Raw genomic sequence first — 19,270 nt, 5'->3', positions numbered from 1 at the left:
TGTGTGTGTGTGTGTGTTAGGAAAGTGATGACATCATGAAAGAGAAGACAACCTGGAAAGAATATAAAATGGCTGTTATTACAATATCCATACATTACATTTTTGCCTTTATTAGAACTTGTATTTGTTTTAATTTTTATCTACAGGTACATCTGAGTTTTGTATTAAGCTATTTTTGTGAAAATCATTTCTAAATGGTAAATGGACTTGATTTATATCTGACTTTATCCCCACACAGAAGTAGTCTCAAAGCATGTTACAATATCAGCTCATTCACCCGTTCACACTCACACACCAATGGGATTGAGCTGACATGCGAGGTCTAATCAACCATTAGGAGCAGCTTAGGGTTCAGTGTCTTGCCCAAGAACATTTTTACACAGACTGGAATCGAACACCTAACCTCTCGATCAATTAAATTAAATTCATTTTTATTTATATAGTGTAAATTACAACAATTACAAACAAGTCATCTTGAAGCACTATCACACGATGACACCTCTACCACCTGAGCCACGTATAAGGACTGATTTTAGTCCTTACATGTTGTTTATTGCGCAGCTTAAGGCAAATAAAAATCCTTAAATGATAGATTTCTCTCAATTAAAACTATCTATGAGGTAAACTTACAGGTATATCATTAAAAAGTTGATTTATTACATTGAAAAAGGAAAAGCCATACATCAAAGACATATTCCACACAGGGAAGTGTATCTCATATGGATTTTTTTTTTAATAATGGTGTTTTTGGTTTAAAAATCCAGTATCTTGGTAAATTAGATGTCCAAAGTGGGCTGTAGCTGAAGTTAATGCTTGAAGAAGCATTCAGAACATGGGCTACAACTAATGCATTCTTTGTGTCAAGCCACTCCTTAATGAGAGACTAGGTCAGAATGTTACCTGGGCTAAGGAGATAATTGACTTTACTGTTGCTCAATGGCCCAAATTCCTCTTTTCAGATGAAGTCAATTTTGCATTTTATTTGGAAATCAATTTCCTGAGTGGGTCTAAAGGTTGTTTTGATTGGCACAGAATCCAAGCTGCTCGGGGTTGAATGAAAAGTTTTCACATTTTGTGATGATTTGTGGAGCTACGTGATCTGCTGATGTTGGTCCACTTGGTTTTCTAAGTCCAAAGTCAATGCAACCATCTACCCAACATTCCATCTGCTGTTCAGGATTATAGAGATACTACTTTAAGTTTGCAGATGAATTTAACATCAGTACCTGATTTAATGATCACTGTGTCATTGTGCTTGGTTGGCCAACAATCTCAAATGACCTAAACCCAGTGATTTTTGATTATTTGTTTTAATTATAATATAATTATAAATTATTTATTTTTCAATTTCCGAGCCTACAGTACCTATAAGTTTGAAAGTGTCAGCATTTTCTGCTTTTCATAGCCCAAATCGCTAAACATCGCTATTTCCTAACCGCTGTAAGACAGGAGGAGGCCACACCCCTTCTCAAAGGCACGTTGCTGCTCTGCCTCTGTTCCCATAGCTTGTTTTTATGTGTTTGCGCATGAGCAGTCAGTTCCCCAAGATGACAACCATTTACCGGCTTTCCTTTATTTTGAATTTTATATTTTGATAAGCGCATTGAGATGACTTTGTTGTAAATTGTGCTATACAAATAAAGTGGAATTGAATTGAATTGAATTGAATTAACACTTGCCAGCTGAAACATATGAAATCGTCATTGGTGTTGACATTGGTGGTCTCGATTTAAAACGCCCTGCCTACCCTACCCTAGTGCTCACGGCACGTCACTGCCTAAACCCCATCGAGAATCTATGGGGTATTGTGAAGAGAAAAATTTGAAGGCTGCTATCGCAACTTGGGCTTCAATAACACCCGAGCAGTGTCACAGGCTGGTTTCCTTCATGCCTCCATGCAGTAATTCACACAAAAGGAGGCATAATATGTAGTATACATATACATAGCAACATGTTTTTTTTTGTGAAAAAGATTTTTTTATACTATATCCTGGAGCCAGATATTTAAAATGTTTAATCTAGATTAAAAAGAACCAGATTTAGAAATCCTCTTTTCTGCCAGATAGAATCAAGTAACCCTTTTTACTTTTACTTCAGTGGATTGAATTTCCAACATCAGTTTTCAAGATTTTCAAATTTGGAATACCAATGGTCTAAATAGGACAACACATCACAACATATGCTATCTAAATAAGGAATATATATATATATATATGTACTCTTTACAATTACACTTGATTTTAGCTCAAAATCAGGCTTTCTGCTTGATGAGAAAATCAGTAGATTCAGGTGTGTTGGAGCAGTAATGCTACATTCGATTGCACTCGGAACCTGTAAAGATCCGGGTAGTCATTTTCGATCTAGGAGGTAAATGCGTTTCATTCAGTAAGCTCAAAAAACACGACTGGCCGCAGCAAGCTGATGTTTGTTTTTATATTTTTTGAGGAGCAAAAATGCCTGCTGGGGAAATATGTTCAGTCCTTGAGGGTACGAGAGAGAGAGACAGAGAAACGTCCTACACTTTAAGGAAAACTTTTATTTTTTTATTTGTTTATTTATTCAGTTTATTTCCGACATGGTTGCATTCACAGAAGTTTTCTTTTTTTTTTCTTCTTTTTTTTTTGTACATGCCAAAAAAGGAGACGAGAGAAGCATGTTGCTTATCTGAGTCCTGTCCCCTATTTTGAACACAGAAAATTTACATCAGAGCTTGTCTCTCTGGTCAAACATTCTTTGGTTCTGAACACAATTTCATTTTTTTTTTTTTTTGTCCTTTTTTGTGTAGGATTTATTCTCATCTGTAGTCAGTATTGTCTTCTTTTTTTTTTTTTTTATTCTTCCTCTCCATCGTTGTTCGTGTCGTCCTTCTTCCCTGTAGATTTCATTCCCAGACGTTGTTTGTGTTCCTCCAGTTCAAAAGAATAGTTCATCTTCTTTCTCATTGATGTGTTGATCTCGTATTCTTGCAAAAATGTCTTCCGAGTTTTTTCTTCATATCTAGCCAAGTTTGCCGCTTGTTTTGTCTCTGCATCAAGGCTATTCCAGCTGGTAATAGCTCTGTTGACAGTGCTGTATTTTCCAACGTTAGATTTAACCCTTTCTTGTATAAACACATTATTATGTCTTAGTTCATAAGCAGTGTGTTTGTATGTGAAACGTTTTTGTATTTGGTATGGGAGTGTTTTTAGTGATGCCCTATATGCGAGAATCTGTGTGTTGTAGTGTATTATTTCTTGCAGTTTTAGGTATTTGGCCTTTTCAAATAGTTCATTTGTGTGTGCGTTGTGTGGTGCCTTATATAAAATCTTAATTGCTTTTTTTTTGTAGTTTAAATAAAGGTTCAAGATACGTTTTGTAGGTGTTTCCCCAGATTTCTGAGCAGTAATTTAAATGTGACCCAACAAGGGAAGAATAGATTGTCTTAAGTGATTTGGTATGTAGTATTTGTTGTAATTTCCATTGGATGTACTGTAGCTGCTTTTGGCAACTTTGTTTTTAACTACTTGTATGTGCTTTGAACGCACTCCAGACATTGGAAACATGCAGGTCAAGGGCTCTCAAGGATCGGACTTGAGAACCCCTGTATAATTTATTTAAAACACATTCAAAGTGCACGAGAAGCATTTAGTGTAATTTATTGGTATTAAAATGTGTTTTACGTAATGAAACACTCTATCCCTGTCATTTCACTCTGGTAAAATCATTTTGTGGGCCTGATTCAGTTCTCTTAATGTTTGAATTTAACTCCTATATGAATCCTATGATATTTAGGATGGAGATTTAGGCCATGTCTTCCTGTTTAACATCAGTGCCCGACCTCATAAATGCTGTACAACTTGAATGGGAACAGATTATCAAATGTCCAACATCTGACAAAAGCAGAATTATGAAGCTGCAGCTGGCTTTACGAGTAACTAAACCCCAAGGATTTTGCTGACATGTGACTAGGTTTGTAATTTAAAAAATGCCTGGATTATGGGCGTGGATTCTAGAGCAGTTAAGACACACCCAGAGTGTGGTATAAACCTCTCCAAAGAACAATCTCTATACTAATTATCTGCTCAATACTCTCTATTCGCAGAATATTAGTAAACTAGTGCTAGTTTTATTAGGAGGGGTGGGGAACAGGGGTGGTCTGTGATTAAGAAGCTGCCAAAATGTCACTAACCTTATTCTCAGCCAATGCCGGGTTTCAACCCATAGAGGGCACCGACTCATATATTGTACAGTACAAAATCTGGTAACATGTTATGCATTGTTTCTCAAATGGGGGTACCTGTACCCCTAGGGGTATGCGATGGCTCAGCAGGGGGTTCTTGAAATTTAAAAAGTGGGAAATTTACAAATGAAAGCATTAAAAATAGAAAGTCTATTTGTACGTTTGCTGTACAGACAATTCCCGGTGCTATTGGTATTGGTACGGTTACGTTACGTAGCATCTTAAGGTTGGGATTAGGTTTAGGGTTAAGGTTCGGTTTAGGATTAGGTTTGGGGTTAGGGTTAGGTTATAACCCTATATCACAACAATTTTTAGGGTTAGGGTTAGGTTTAGGGTAAGGTTTAGTCTTAGTCACTTGACCTAAACTGTCCAAATAGGGGCGCTGCATACAGACAGAATGTTGGTATATTGATACGGCAACTGTACAGATAGCCATTATGGGGATTTATAATGCTTTTTCTTTGCAAAAATTGATAAACATAATAAAGATGATGGGAATTATCTTGATTAGAACACATTAACTGAAAATACAAAGGTCAGTCTTGGTCCAACACCAGGCGGGAGATGACAGGAAATTATGAAAACTATAGAAATAAATCTATTGAAGGTATAAATAATATTTTATTTTATTTATTTACATATTGAGATTCTTTAAAATGTGTGTTATCACTCATTCATACCATCACTATGCTCTATAGTTGTTTTTTCATAATATTCTGAGCAAAATGTCAGCGCTTCATGGTGGAGGAGGGGCTCATGGCAACAGCCTCTGCAAGGTGAGGACAGACAACAAACTACAGACTGATACATGCATTCAAGTCAGAGTCTCTCAAACACATTGAGAAAAAAAATCGCAGAGAGCTCGATGATGCCGGTGAATTCAAAACAGGGAGGGGAGGGGGGAGCGTGGTTGATTCCATACAAGTGTCATGATTCTACATATTGCAGCTTTAAGACAAGATATTTATGATACAGCCCCCAAAACAATAACCAGTAGACCAATTCAAACATTGTTTTTATTATATACTGTTTATTGAGATATTGCTTGTATCTTAGATAAAGAATTTGGACTTTTACTTATAGACATTTCACCTCACATTACAATGGCGAAATGTCTTGTAGTCAAACTGGGGGGGCAAATGCTGGAACATTCTTTTTGCACGTCAAATCTTAATTGGAAATAAAGTGATTTAAAAAATTATATATTTTGAAGACTACATTTTGCTGCCACCAACTCTTAAGTGGGTGGCCAGAATGTCCCCATGATTGTAATCATTCCATCTTTACCTTTTAGAAATGTAGACGTTTGCTTTGTGTGTGTTAGTTACGGAAGAGGCAGGAGAGATATTCTCCAAACACTGTATGACAGTGAATTAATGACACGCTACAGATTGGATCGTGCAGCAGCAGGAGTCGATGCTTGTGGGTGATCTCAATAGAGATGCGCTTACTTCTCCAAACCAACACCACAATGCAATATCACCCGAAACACTGAGGTATTTGGTAACAGGGGAAACGCAATAATGCAGCAGTAATGACTTGGGTCTGTCACAACCAGTGACGTGCCGTCAGGGTAGGCAAGGTAGGCAGTGCCTACCCAAGGGTGAATTGATTATTTGATTATTTGTTTTAATTATAATATAATTATGAATTATTTATTTTTCCATTTCCAATAGCCTACAGTACCTATAAGTTTGAAAGTGTCCGCATTTTGTGCGTTTCATAGCCCAAATTACTAAACAGTGCTATTTCCTGGAACAGCGCTATTTCCTGGAACAGCTGCACCGTCTCACTCCGCTGTAAGGCAGAGGGAGGCCACGCCCCCTCCCCAAGGGACGTTGCTCCTCTGCCTCTGTTCCCATTGCGTGTTTTTACGTGTTTGCGCATGCACAGTCAGGTCCCCAAAATGACAACCATTTACGTCCAAAGGCAGCGTAGAGAGCAGCCTTTGGACGTAACCGTGCTATGCTAAATGCTATACGTAAGTTCACAGTGCATTAGTGAATTGATGCCACATGGCCGCTGCTGCTACTTTCTCTGACTAATGGGCGGGATAACACTACAGTCAGGATGACGGCGTCAGAGATGATAGAGAGACTTTTTTTTGAGAAAAAATGACAGCTTTTAAAAGATGGGAGACCAACACCTGAGCTACCAGACCTTCAGCAAAGGTAAGGTCAGAACATTGTTGGTACTTTCCACAGTGACTGGAACAAAAGGAAGGATTGGCTTTGTGGATGCTCCTCACTGAGGCTGTTCCGAGTTGTTGTCTTTTTCTCTGTGTTTCTGTGTTTCCAACACAAACAGACGCGCTGCCTTGTCATCAGATAAATCGTGTTGGGAGTGTATGGATGCTATATTAAATAATTGTTTATTTATTTATTCAGTTCATTTCCGACATGGTTGCAATCACAGAAATTCATTTTGACATTCAGAGCAGAATCACATTATTATTTTATTTTTTTGTCCTTTTGCATGCCGGAAAGGGCGACGGAAAAAAGCATTATGCTTATCCAGATCCGTCCCCTGATTTGAACACATAATTTTACATCAAACCTCGTTTCTTCCATTGTCAAACATTCTCATCTTCTTCATAAATTTCATCATTAACGTTTTTTTTTTTTTTGTCCTTTTTTATGTGATGTGTTTATGTTTCTTTAATGTTGTTTTATGTTGATTTTGTTAGATGGCTAAATGTTTGTTCATGTGGATCTTGTTGGGTTTTTTTCTTTCTTATTATGAATTTTATATTTTGATAAGCGTATTGACTTTGTTAGAAATTCCTTTATACAAATAAAATTGATTTGAATTGAATTAACACTTGCCAGCAGAACCACGAACTTGTCATTGGTGGTCTCGATTTGCAACGTGCCTACCCAGCCCTAGTGGTCACGGCACGTCACTGGTCACAACCCTCCATCAGCACGTACGAATAACTGCACTGTCAGAAGATGAAGCTGTCTTTGTGAACAGGAAGAGATTTCAAGCAAAAGCAAGAAGCAAACACTGTTCCTCTGTCCAGTTGGGTTTCTTTGTTCTTTTCTACTACAAGCTGAGCCATTATACCCTTGTTAATACCAAATTGAGTTTAAACGTTGAAAGTGCAAAAATTACCAGCTTGGCAATTAATATAAGCAAATAAATATAACTCACTATTTGAGTACTGTGCAAGTGGGCCAAAGTTTTCACACATTTTGTATGATAATTTTAAAGTATAGCTTACTATTCATTTACCAGATTGCATGTGAAATGTAATTTACAATTACAGTCTTCCTAAGATTAGAATGTATGATTAAGTTAATTGATTTGAGGGTTCATCCTTTGCCCATCATCACCAAAAGTATATTTTTTTATCTAGCTTTTAGGATCAACCAATCACAGCTTTTGAAATGACTCATACCTAGCGGGGGGGGGGTGTCAACAACACCTCCTCACTAAGATAAGAGTTTGTCCATTCCTTGCTCAGAGTTCTCTGAAAATATTCTGGAATCACTCCTAAGCTAAGACTCCTTGCAAGGAATTTTTAGGTTAAGTTAGGAGCTCTGAGACAATTCTCAGATCTTTAGGAATACAGGCCCAGGTCGCTCAAGGATCGGACTTGAGAACCCCTGTATAATTTATTTAAAACACATCCAAAGTGCATGAGAAACATTTAGTGTAATTTATTGGTATTAAAATGTGTTTGACGTAATGAAACACTATCCCTGTCATTTCACTCTGGCAAAATCTTTTGTGGGCCTGATTCAGTTCTCTTATAGAGAATAAAGTTACTAACAGCAACCAAATGGTGTTGAGGCAATGTTCAAAGACTGGGTGCATGCCATTGTCTACTGCAGCTACTAAAACTTTAGTTATTCTAAATGAAAAAGTAATCAGCACCAACAGGTCACAGCTGAAATATAGAAATAAGGGTTTGGAATTCTTTTTTCCAAAAGATAATTACTTGTGTCTTGCCTCATGGCAAGAAAGTCCTAGGTTCAAGTCCTGGGGCGGACACTTTGTGCTTTCTGTAGAGAGTTTGCATGTTCTCCCCGGGCTAGCGTGGGTTTTCTGACCTGCTCTCACAATCCAAAAACTTGACTTCAGTCTTTAAATTGCTCGTATGAGTGAATGCGAGTGTTTGTGTTGCACACAACGCACATTTTCTGACACATCCTCAAGCAAATTGGTTAAACCATTTATTATTTACCATGTTCAATAAATGCCAGTCCTACAGATTACAAAAAAGTTAATTATAAGTCATAAATAAGCGACAGTATCATTGCTAATGAATGAGAAATATGAAATTTAATATATTTGCAAGCCTGTGTATACACAATTAATCAAATGAAGATATTAACGGGCTCCAACACGGGAAACGAATCTAAAGTTAATCTCTTAAAAAAAAAAAAGGTAACACCAAGTAAATTATCTGATGGACTGATGGATGACACCGCTTGTAGATTTGATAAACTTGTCTTTGGCCTTCTTCTTGAGAGGATCAAGTTCAAAGCTTTTCCACAGACGAATCGTTTCATCTCCAGCAACCGAGGCCACAGTGGTGCAGTCAGGGCTCATTGTTAAACTGAGAACTCTGTCCTCGTGACCTGGAAAGATGATGTTATTTACAAATGTTCAGTTTAAAAAGCAGTAGTTTGGAGGTCTTTGATACAAGTCACTGAGAGGCTGCAAAACACACGGACCCCTTACCATTGAGCTCAGCAACTTTGGAGAACGAGGGGTACTTCCAGATGACAACGTTGTTGTGAGCGTATCCATGAGCAGAGACTAGTTCCTTGTAGTTGGGTGCAAACACCAAGGATGAGATCTGAGTAAACAAAAAATATATAGGAAGAATATGGGGCTTTAATGGCATACTTTGAAATGCAATTAACCATTTAGGTGGCCATTGTAGAGTTTGATTTTAGTGTGGTGCATAAAACCACAGCACATGGTCTCAGAGGGTGCATCTACCTGGGACTGAGTGTCCAGTGAACTGATGCATGAGCCGCTGTTTACGTTCCAGATTCGAATGTGACGGTCACTGGTACCGCCTCCAGATGCCAGGATGTTGGCCTGCCAGGGACACCAGGCCAAAGCCTAGAAAGCAAGGTGCAACACAACCACCAAAACAAATTAGCTTCAAGGGTCGATCATGAGTATTTTTTTATTATTATGAACAAAAGGAAGAAGAAATCCTATTTTTATCATTCGTATACTCAAACCAGAGATTCTTAATTTAGTTTGATCATGCAAGATTTCTGGCTTGGAGGAAGATCAGTGGTTGGACAATTGTGTGTGTGTGTGGTACACTTTGTTGAGATTTGTATGATCAAAACAGTTTCATACCTGACTTTTTATCTTTATGTGTGGAGTCTGTAAAGATATAAAATCTCTTCAGATTCAGGAAATCCTTATGCGCGTGCCCCACTTAAGTGGCTCATGATGCTAATGTAGGTCAATATTGAAAAACTGATATGAAATTGTGCAGCTAATAAAACCCTTGGAGAATTCATGAATACATCTCAATGAATTTGAAGATCATTTAACATTTTGTTTATTTCAGTGCTTTAATTCATCCAGGGAAACTGTTTGAATTGCATTTGGTCGTTTTGAGATGTGATGAAGTGGTTAAACTGCAAGCAGCACCTCACCTTCACAGCTCCCTGATGTTCGCTCCAGCAGCGGACCGTCTGGCTGTCGTTGCTGATGCTGCCGTCCTGCACACGGGGCCACACGCACACCAAGTTGTCGTTGCCGCCGCTGGCAAGGTACTTCCCATCAGGAGACCAAGTCAGGCCACAGACCTCCTGGGAGTGTGCGTTGAGGGTGGTAATGTGATGGTCGGCCATTCTCACATCATGGTGGTGGATATGCCCTGATCTGGAGCCACTGTGACATTTACAAACATATTTTACAGAAAGTACATTACACTTTCAAGGCTGAAAAATCCACATCCCTCGCCTTTAAAAGAGAAAGGAAAACTTCTATTTCTCGTTGGGTGATATCCAGATGCCATCAGTCTAAGGATACTCATGGTTAAACTGTTAATAAAACAACAGATTAAAGCTGATATCCGGAGGATGAAAAGAGAGAAAATTCAAAAGCCAATGTCTCGATGTCCCTGCCTAAACAGCTTCACTTCCTCTACCAGAAGCCACACCTCTACTTTTGTGCACGTGCATCGCGGAACATAACAAGGTCGCATTGATATAGGTCATCGTTATTCTTTTGGCAAGGGACATTTCTGAGGTAAGAGCCAAAATCATATTTAGCCATTCGTTGTTGTGACGCGCTGCCTGTTTCTGTGCACAATTTAAGCACACGCATTCACTTTGACAGTCTCCGCTACAGGAAGTTGACAGCCTATTTCCCGGTGCGATTGCGGCGAGATTATTTATTTGTATAGGGGTCTATAGGATGAAGGCGGGACTTATATGCATTGACGTATATGAATGATGTTAGATATTTTTTTGCATTTCAAAAAAATGATATAAACAGATTTCTCAGAAACTCCGGATATCAACTTTAATACCATGGTTAATTCTAGAGCTGCAATTAACGATTAGTTTTGTAGTCGACTAATCTATTAATTATTTTAGTCTTCTGTTTTGAAGCACATATTTTGGAATGATTTTTTAGTGCACCTGCTTAAATCCTTCCACCTGTGAACTTGTCCCTGTTGTACTGTGACAGCATGTTTTACAGAGACGAATTAACACAATGACAAAACATGTATTTGGAGTGTAGTCATATTTAAAACAGGTGTAGAGAACAATATCAAAATCTATCAAACTTTCAAAAACACCTTCAGCTGACCAAAGTTCTGTACAGTTTTTTTTTTATTATAATAAATAACTATCAATTATTTATTTATTATTATTACTGACAATTGTGAATTTAAGTGGCATACATAATATATAAACAGTTCCCACTACTAAACACACACAGTAATGGTCGCCTTCTGAGGACTGTCCCTTTAAGGGAGCCATGGTAACGTAAGGTATGTTGAGTCAGACCTGCCTTCTTCATGGGTTGTACTGAGCGCATGGATGGAGCTTTGTTACCATCCTGTCTGAATCGACATAAGCAGTGTTTGAGCTTCTTCTGCATACAATAAACAAAGTGTGACTCCAACGAGTTGTTTTGGGTCCCGTTTACAACCTTATCGACCCGCGGATACCTCCGGATCTCTACAGCATGCACACACACTCGCACAGTGTTTTACTGAGCATGTCATACATTATTATGGGGACCATGTCTTTAATGATATGGTACGCCACAGCTTACACTTGTTTTGTCGTAGGGCACAGTGGCTGTGTGTGAGACATGGACACGGGAGGGGGAGAGGAGAAATACCTGTAGATGCAGACTTTTGGCCAATGGAAATAAATGCATTGCTATTTTAACGCAAAATGAACTATATCGATATTGTCCCGTGTGATATCGGGCTTATAAATATATCGATATAAATTAGAAATATTGATATATTGCCCAGCATTACCCTCCCACTTCAAAAACCAAAACCAAACAAAATAACTTTAATACACTAAAGTTAGAGTGGGCACCCTATAACGTCATACAGGCTGTGTGTGCCCCGTGTGACGACACAGGACTAGAGTCATCTGAGAGAGTGACGCGCAAAAGCTTATATACCCAGTATCCCATGTGACCTCAGGCATAGACAATGATAGTGTGTACAAGAAAAAACATGACTAGATGTATGCAACGACATGTGATCTTCATAACATCTCAGTAGCAGAGAAAAAAAAAAAAAAAAACCCCACCATACCTTGAGAGTACATGATCATTCCAGCTAAGACTGGAGACTCTAGCCGTGTGACTGGCCATAGAGCGCAAACGCTTCTGATTTTCAACATCCCACAGCTGTGGGAAGAGTGGCAAAAGCACAAAAGTTCTTTAAGCCATTTTCTTTAGTTATTAACTTGTAGTCACACCAACCTGTACTTTGCAGTCACTGGTACCAACAGCCAAGTAGTTTCCCTCTTTGGTCCAAGAGAGTGAGCAGATGTAGTCCTCCTCATGTGCCATCTTCATGAGAAGGATGATATCTCCTCGAGACGCATCCCAAAGGTAAACACTGTCATGAAGTGCCACCGCCAGAAAATTTCTACTGCTCCAATCCAGCAGGTTCAAATCTGAAAAACAAAACACCATCTTTGACAATGAGGACATTTATTGTCCTTTATGTAAATTGGAATAAGTTGCCATTGTGGCGACATGATTATTTGCATTTGTAATAATACGATAAAACGAGATTTCCTAACCGGCTGCCATTTAAAAAAAAAAAAAAAAAAGAAGTTCTAGTCACGGAACTTGCGAGCGGAGCAGTGTGTGGAGAGGTGAAAGCTCTGCTTTAACTTGTTGCACAACAACCTCAGGCTCAACAGAAGCTGACTTTGACAAAGTTTAAAACCAAAAAGTCAGTTGTGAGGAATTATTTTGGCTATAAAAAGCTGCTGCGCTCCCCCGCCAAGCAACGCGTCTCATGGAAGATGCGCCGGCGTCCGCGGTCCATCGCTCGGAACTGAAACCCCACTCTGTGCCGGCCTCGCCCTGGCCATTGCCGTGTCCGACACTACCCCAGTTACCCAGCAGGCCTGCCTCCTTCCCTCCCTCCACCACTCCAAATTTGCTTCCCGAACCACCCACAATGTTGTGGAAGCCACTATTATCAGTGAGGGGATATGAGAGAAATGCAGAGGAAATAAATTCACTGTGATGTGATCAATAAGTTTAGTGTGTTGTGTGCTGCTGTTATTGAGTGAATATAATATTTATTAGTGTTCAAAAGTTTTGTTTCCTTCTTAAGGTTCGAAAAGAACATACACTTGTTTATTTTATGTTAACTGGGACTTTGATTTACCTAAAAAATTTGCTATTAATTCCAATTGGCAGAATTTTGTCACGTTGTCATGGTTACAAGACTGCAAGTCAAAGTAGTCAAGTTTACAATTTGTAATTGAAGTAGATAAATAAACTTCATTTTCCTTTATCTTAGCATACAGTAAGCCTAGCCTATAAGAAAGAACAATGTATGTATAATACATCTGATATTGTTAACTAAACACATTACATTGATTATGTTTGTTGAAAATACATAAGAAGGGGACCTTGTAAAAAAAAAAAAAATAGCAAATTAAATCACCATAGTAAGGTGTAAAAAAAATAACTTAAAAAAAATAAAAAAAATCACAATGAAACTCTTTTTTAAACTCCACTCTAGTTGTCACTAGTGTGTGTACTTACAGAAATCATTTCTAAGATCAGGAGCATCCAGGATTCTATCTGGAGTGGAAGATATGAATCTGTTCTTCTTGACCGATGCAGGAGTGGTGGCCTGGCTGTAGAGAACCTTCAAGTTGTTTTGGTATCCTGCAAACAAAACAATGATGGAACCAAGTTCTCCACAACCAAAAGATGCCTGCATGTAAAACTGCACACGTCCTTACCCTCGGGTGCATTTAGTGGCTTCCCACCAAGGTGGAGGATTTTAGCATCTTCAATGTTATAGCCATTCAGTTGGACAGACAACGCCTTCTGACTCTCCTTTAAATGACAAACATGTAAAGCTTACAGTAAAAGTAGTGCTTTAAGTGGGGGAAAAAGGTCAGTACTCTCCTTAACAACCTGCCATCAGTCTGTCATACTAATATGGGACAAAAACATGGGTGATAGTTATATATAGATCTATTAATAGCTGTACCATGCAGAATATACAAAGAACAAAGTTTTAAATCAAGTCTACAGGTTTCTACAAATTTAAAGTGTCATTGAGCCACTTTTATAAACTTCAGTTCCCATGGCAACAATGTGAACATGAAAAAAGAATATAAATATACAAACTCCTGAAAAAACATAAAGTTGTGATAAGTCCCATTTAGACTTAAGATTTCAAAAAATTATTCAGAAAAAAGTTCTTTAGTTTATTATCGTTACAGTTTCCTTCTGGAATTTTCTCCTTACTATTAACTAAGCCTGGCCTCTGTTTTACTAAAACTTGTAAACCCATCCCACTTGAGCCATGTTTACACAACAGTGTTTAAGTAAAAACTTAAGTTTTGTTGTGTTTTGGCTGTTTGTTTACAGAGCAATAGTGTTGTAGCGCTCAAAAACAGTCTCTACAACTCAATAGATTGACTGGCCATACATAGTCTCCTCATCAACATGTTGACTATCAAATTGTCTATTACGTACTGGGGTAGAATTTTAAAGCATATGAACCCCCTTAAAGGACTGAATGTGTGGGTGTAAACTCACCGATGCCCCTGGCGTTTTTGCATCTCCAGACTCATTCTCCTTTGCCAGAAGGAAACTTGCAATATCCATTTGTTTGCTGTTCCTGTAAGGAATATAGCGGTCACCTCCCATCTTTGAAGGTGTCACTTTTTTCCCTTTGCCTGAAATAAAAATCAACATTCTAATTATGAGCAGTAGACTATTTGAATAGGTTGACTTATAACAACCCTGTAAGTCAGTGAGGCGTGATCTACCCAGCAAAAAAATTAAATGTATACATCCTTAATATCAGGGTTCCCACACTTTTTTCACAATGATTTTTCAAAACTTTTTCAAAATATTTCACCAAATTTCCATTACTCATTTCTGAAGCAATTTTTTTTTTTGCGTAAGCATTTCCCGGTTTTTAGATAACGTCAAATTATTGCATTTTAGGCAACGTTAGACTTGCATGTAAGTGGAGGCTATTACAGTTAGTTGTAATGAAACACTGAACCATTGGCTCGACCTAATACAAACAATAATTCAGGATACACATGGTTCTAGTCAGGCATGAAAAGGGAATTTTGACGTGGAATAGTTTGTTTAGTTCCAGTAAAAGAAACTGTTCATGCTTTAGAGCAGTGGTTTTCAAACTTTTTGGCTCAAGTACCCCCTTTCTTTTATTTCTGAATCAAGTACCCCCCTATTGTTCAACTACAACATTTTGCTCAGAATTCTGTGAAAAAACAACAATAAGTCATTATGATGAATGAATAAGTGATAACACACATTTTAAAGAATCTCATTTTGTAAATATGTGGAATGAACGTGTTTTGTGCCTCCTGAATAGATGTATTTTGATAGTTTATCATTTACGATCATCTTCTGATGTGAGACCAAGACTGACTCTTGTATTTTCAGTTTATGTTCTAATCAATATCATTTCTATCATCATTGTCATATGTTGTTAGTATTATTTAAATTATTCTCTGTGTGTGTTTTTGGTGTAATTTGGTTGTTTGTCGTTTTGTATGTCTGTTAGTTTTATAGTGATCTTATGAAATTTTCTCTCATTTAGACTGTCTTTGTTGCCGTTTTGTGTGTTGCTGGTAATAGTAAGTATTTTTGTGTCTTTTTGGTGTCATTTTGTTCTTTGTCCTATAGTCCTGGTTGTTCTCCCTCTACACAAACATGCTCACATCGCCACACAACTCAGTATCCATCTTTAAATACGTAGACGACAACAATCTGACTCATCACTGACTATAATGAAAACCATTGTCGTGCCCAGGTCATCCAAGCAGTCACAACAATAACCTTCAGCTCAACACATCAAAAACTAAGGAACTTAAAATTGACTTCCCTCGTTCACCAACTCCCAAAACTCCTTTTTCCAATCAACTCCCAAAACACACCCAACACGGACTGCTTCAAATTCCTCAGTGCACACATCAATAACAATAAAATGGACACAGCAAGCAGATAATACCTACAAAAAAAGCCAAGAAAAGACTGTTTTTCTTAAGACAGCTCAAAAAGTTCAGAGTCAGACGCAACATTATCCTTCAGTTTCACACAGCCATAATTGAGAGTATCCTCACATCATTAATAAGAGTCTGGTACGGTAACTTGGACAGTTAACCCTAACCCATCCATAGAGACTTTGCATCACAGACGAGTCACACATAACCTCAGACCACACACACACACACACACACAACCACACTGCACACTAATGCCCTCTGGGAGGAGCTACAGGTCTTTGACAACAAAATCAGACAGATTTAAAAACAGTTTTCTCCCCACTGCCATACGGACACTAAATTCATACTTAGAGTAACTTATATCTGTAATATTGCATTGTTTAATTGTATGTACTGTATGTAACTTACACAGGAGATGTGAGCATGATGTGCTGTACCAAAAAAACAAATTCCACCAACTCTGTTGTGTGGCTATTAACAAATAATTCTGATTATTGAGTATATTTTTTCTCCTATTTTGAGTGTTTTTGTTGCCGTAATATTAAGTATTATCATTTTTATCTTTAAAAAAAAAAAAAAAAAAAAAACTCCATATTTTTAATGCTTTCTTTTGTTAATTTCCCTCTCAAGTACCCCCTGTAGAGCCATTGCGTACCCCCATTTCAGAAACACTGCTTTAGAATAACAAGAGATTTCTAACAATTTCATACTCCTCACTCTGTGAAAATGATTATTTCCATCACTGTGCCTTTAATTAATTAGCAGTCAAATAAAAGAATGGTGAGTGAGCTTTGTGTGGAAAAATGTGTCAGTCTTTCACACCCTAAATACGGTAGTTATGGTATAAAAGCTCAGCTACCATACAGCGCACAGATGAGATGTCAGTGGTTTACATATAACGTTAGAAGCATGGCCTAAAAGTGACACGTTTCAACTCAACCCAGTTTAGTATATCTTAACTTGATTAAATTATTTCATTTTCTTTAATGAGTCATCAAATTACATAAGGGTTTCAGAACATAGGATAGCAATCAAGATAAATAGTTTGTTCCAGGGTTGGAGTCAATTAATTGGAATCGTGTAATTGATAATTACAAATATGCCATAATTATAATTAAATTGTAATTGTGTTTAGAAAATTAACTTTTTAATTGTAAATGCCATGAAAAAAAATTGTTAATCATATTTTAATGCAAAATTGGGGAACCATGTTAGTTTTAAGTACAGATCTACACATGTAACTAAAAACTATTTCATATCAAGCTTTCCCACATTTCACCACTTAAAAAAATTAATTGAGGGGTATACTGAAAAAAAAAAAAAGGCTCAGATGCTCACACCAAAAATATTAAAACCTATATTTTCACTGATTTAGAACCCAAACACGGTAACCAATAGACAAGAAACAAATTAGATTATAGATATTTGTTTTTAGTAGAGATGTGCCGTTACAACTTTTTCACTTTCGATTCGATACAATATTGCAGCCTTGAGTATTGGCCGATACGATATCAGGATGCATCATACATACTTTTATTACTTATTTTGTAGTCTGGAATGTTAGAAAAGGCTTCATCATGTGATGTTACTCAAACAGAGAATAGTCAGCAACAGTAAATATGAGGAAAAACTAACCCATTTATTATTAACCAATTGGTTACATGAATTTTAACCTTCAGCATAACATCTACAGTATTCTACAACTGAATAAATGTATATATCTGAAATTTTAGATGCAGTCCCATAAAATCTGATATTCGTTTTCTGGCTGATATTGGACAGATATCCAATATACATATCGGATCGGGACACCCCTAGTTTTTAGTGTATTTTACAACTGATTTAGGACACGTTATAAGAGATGCTAATAAAAGAGGAAGGTTAACTTTTAGGTCATTTATTTCAGGCTCAGATCAATTGTAATTGAACTTTAAAAATAAAAATAACTTTAATTAGTTCCACAAAGAAAATGTGCACAGTTTCAGCAGCAGATAAATAAAATAAAACAATTTTATAAAATAACAGAATATCTAAACATAATTGACTGATTAATAAAAACATTTGTAATTTAATTGTAATTGGGAAAAATGCTGGTCATTGTAATCGTAATTTACACGTAATTGTACAGGAAAAATATAATTGAGCCCAGCTCTAACATGTAAAGCGGGATTTTACACATTGTTGTCAATGGAAACCATCTTTGCCCCAATTCCAAACATTACCTGGCGTTTTGCTCGGCGTTTTTGAAGAGTTCTGTGAAGCATTTGAAGCTTTCATGGGAGACAAACTGCTCATGGCGGAGGAGCTGGCTTTTCTCTGCCACCGCGCCATGGGAGCGTTTGTGATGGGCATGTCCAGCTTTAAGATACTGTGGATGTCGTTCTCAAACCCAAACTGTGCCATCTTTGACACTTTCTCACTCGCCTGATTGTGAGAAGAAATGTGATCCTGTGAAAGAAGAAAAACAAAACACCTCACGGTTACTTATGAGTCTTACTCACGCAAATGAACAAACACGTTAAACACAAAAAATGTCATACCTTTGCGGCAACAATTGAGTCGTAGTGTAAGCAAAAACAGAACAATGTGTTCGTCTTTTCATCCACACACAGAGTGCAACAGTGCTGTGTTTCAATGGAGATTTGAATCTGGGAGAAATGACGACACACCTTTTAAATCCCACCAAGCGCTTCTATGATTGGCTCATTCAAGACGCAACCGTTATCGCAGGAAGTTGTTATGGCAACATCAACATATGCGACAGTTTGATTGGTTGGTTACACTTCCTCGTCAGAGGAATTGTTTGGAAAGATTGAGTCTGTATGAAAACTAATCGCCATCTAGCGGTCAGAGTGTATAGGACGTGACGGAAAGATACAGTTACTTTTCTTCACTAAAAAATAATAATAAATATCACCACGGCAAGTCATAACTATGAGTGAGTAAAGTAATTGTGAGTTAGTAAAGTCATAATTATGAGATACAAATTGAGCATTTGCTGCAGTCTACCAACACTGACTGTTACCATTCTTAATGACACTTTGAAAAACAGTTCATTCAAAACACATATTTTGGCTGTTTATTCAGCTCTTAGAATTCAACACATGGTACATAATGTACAAAAATAGTGGAAGTACATAAATATGTCTTTATTGAAAAATGAGTCTGTCACATGTTTGTATGTTTCTTTGCAACTTTACATAAAAAATATTTTCTCATAATAGTTACTTTTCTTCCTCATAATGACTTTTTTCTCTCACATTACCAAATATTTTATCTTAGCTAGGATAATTTGTTCCAGAACTTTGAACAGTATAGAGGGTTTTCACGGCTCGTCATCAAACCG

At 37.4% G+C, this 19,270-nt stretch overlaps 1 protein-coding gene across 1 annotated transcript; it reads right to left on the bottom strand.

Moving 5' to 3' along the window:
* Positions 1–8,527: 8,527 nt before the first annotated feature.
* cdc20 (cell division cycle 20 homolog) lies at positions 8,528–18,592 on the bottom strand. The gene is made up of 11 exons (XM_028472273.1): positions 18,465–18,592; positions 18,147–18,372; positions 14,480–14,619; positions 13,672–13,768; positions 13,469–13,594; positions 12,161–12,357; positions 11,991–12,085; positions 9,853–10,090; positions 9,173–9,298; positions 8,909–9,026; positions 8,528–8,805 (listed from the first exon to the last, which is right to left on the bottom strand). The coding sequence occupies exons 2-11, from the start codon at positions 18,325–18,327 to the stop codon at positions 8,627–8,629; spliced, it is 1,497 nt and encodes a 498-aa protein (XP_028328074.1). The 5' UTR covers positions 18,328–18,372; positions 18,465–18,592; the 3' UTR covers positions 8,528–8,626.
* Positions 18,593–19,270: the final 678 nt, after the last annotated feature.

This window comes from Gouania willdenowi, chromosome 17, assembly GCF_900634775.1.
Source record: "Gouania willdenowi chromosome 17, fGouWil2.1, whole genome shotgun sequence".
NCBI classification, from domain to species: Eukaryota; Metazoa; Chordata; class Actinopteri; order Blenniiformes; family Gobiesocidae; genus Gouania; species Gouania willdenowi.
This window is presented reverse-complemented; position numbering and strand designations above follow the sequence as displayed.

Coding starts and splice junctions, on each gene's coding strand:
- cdc20 (XM_028472273.1), bottom strand. CDS start 18,327: ATGGCACAGTTTGGGTTTGAGAACGACATCCACAGTATCTTAAAGCTG. Junction 13,769..14,479: donor CAAAAACGCCAGGGGCATCG/GTGAGTTTACAC, acceptor TGTCATTTAAAG/GAGAGTCAGAAGGCGTTGTC. Junction 9,027..9,172: donor CACTGGACACTCAGTCCCAG/GTAGATGCACCC, acceptor TTGTTTACTCAG/ATCTCATCCTTGGTGTTTGC.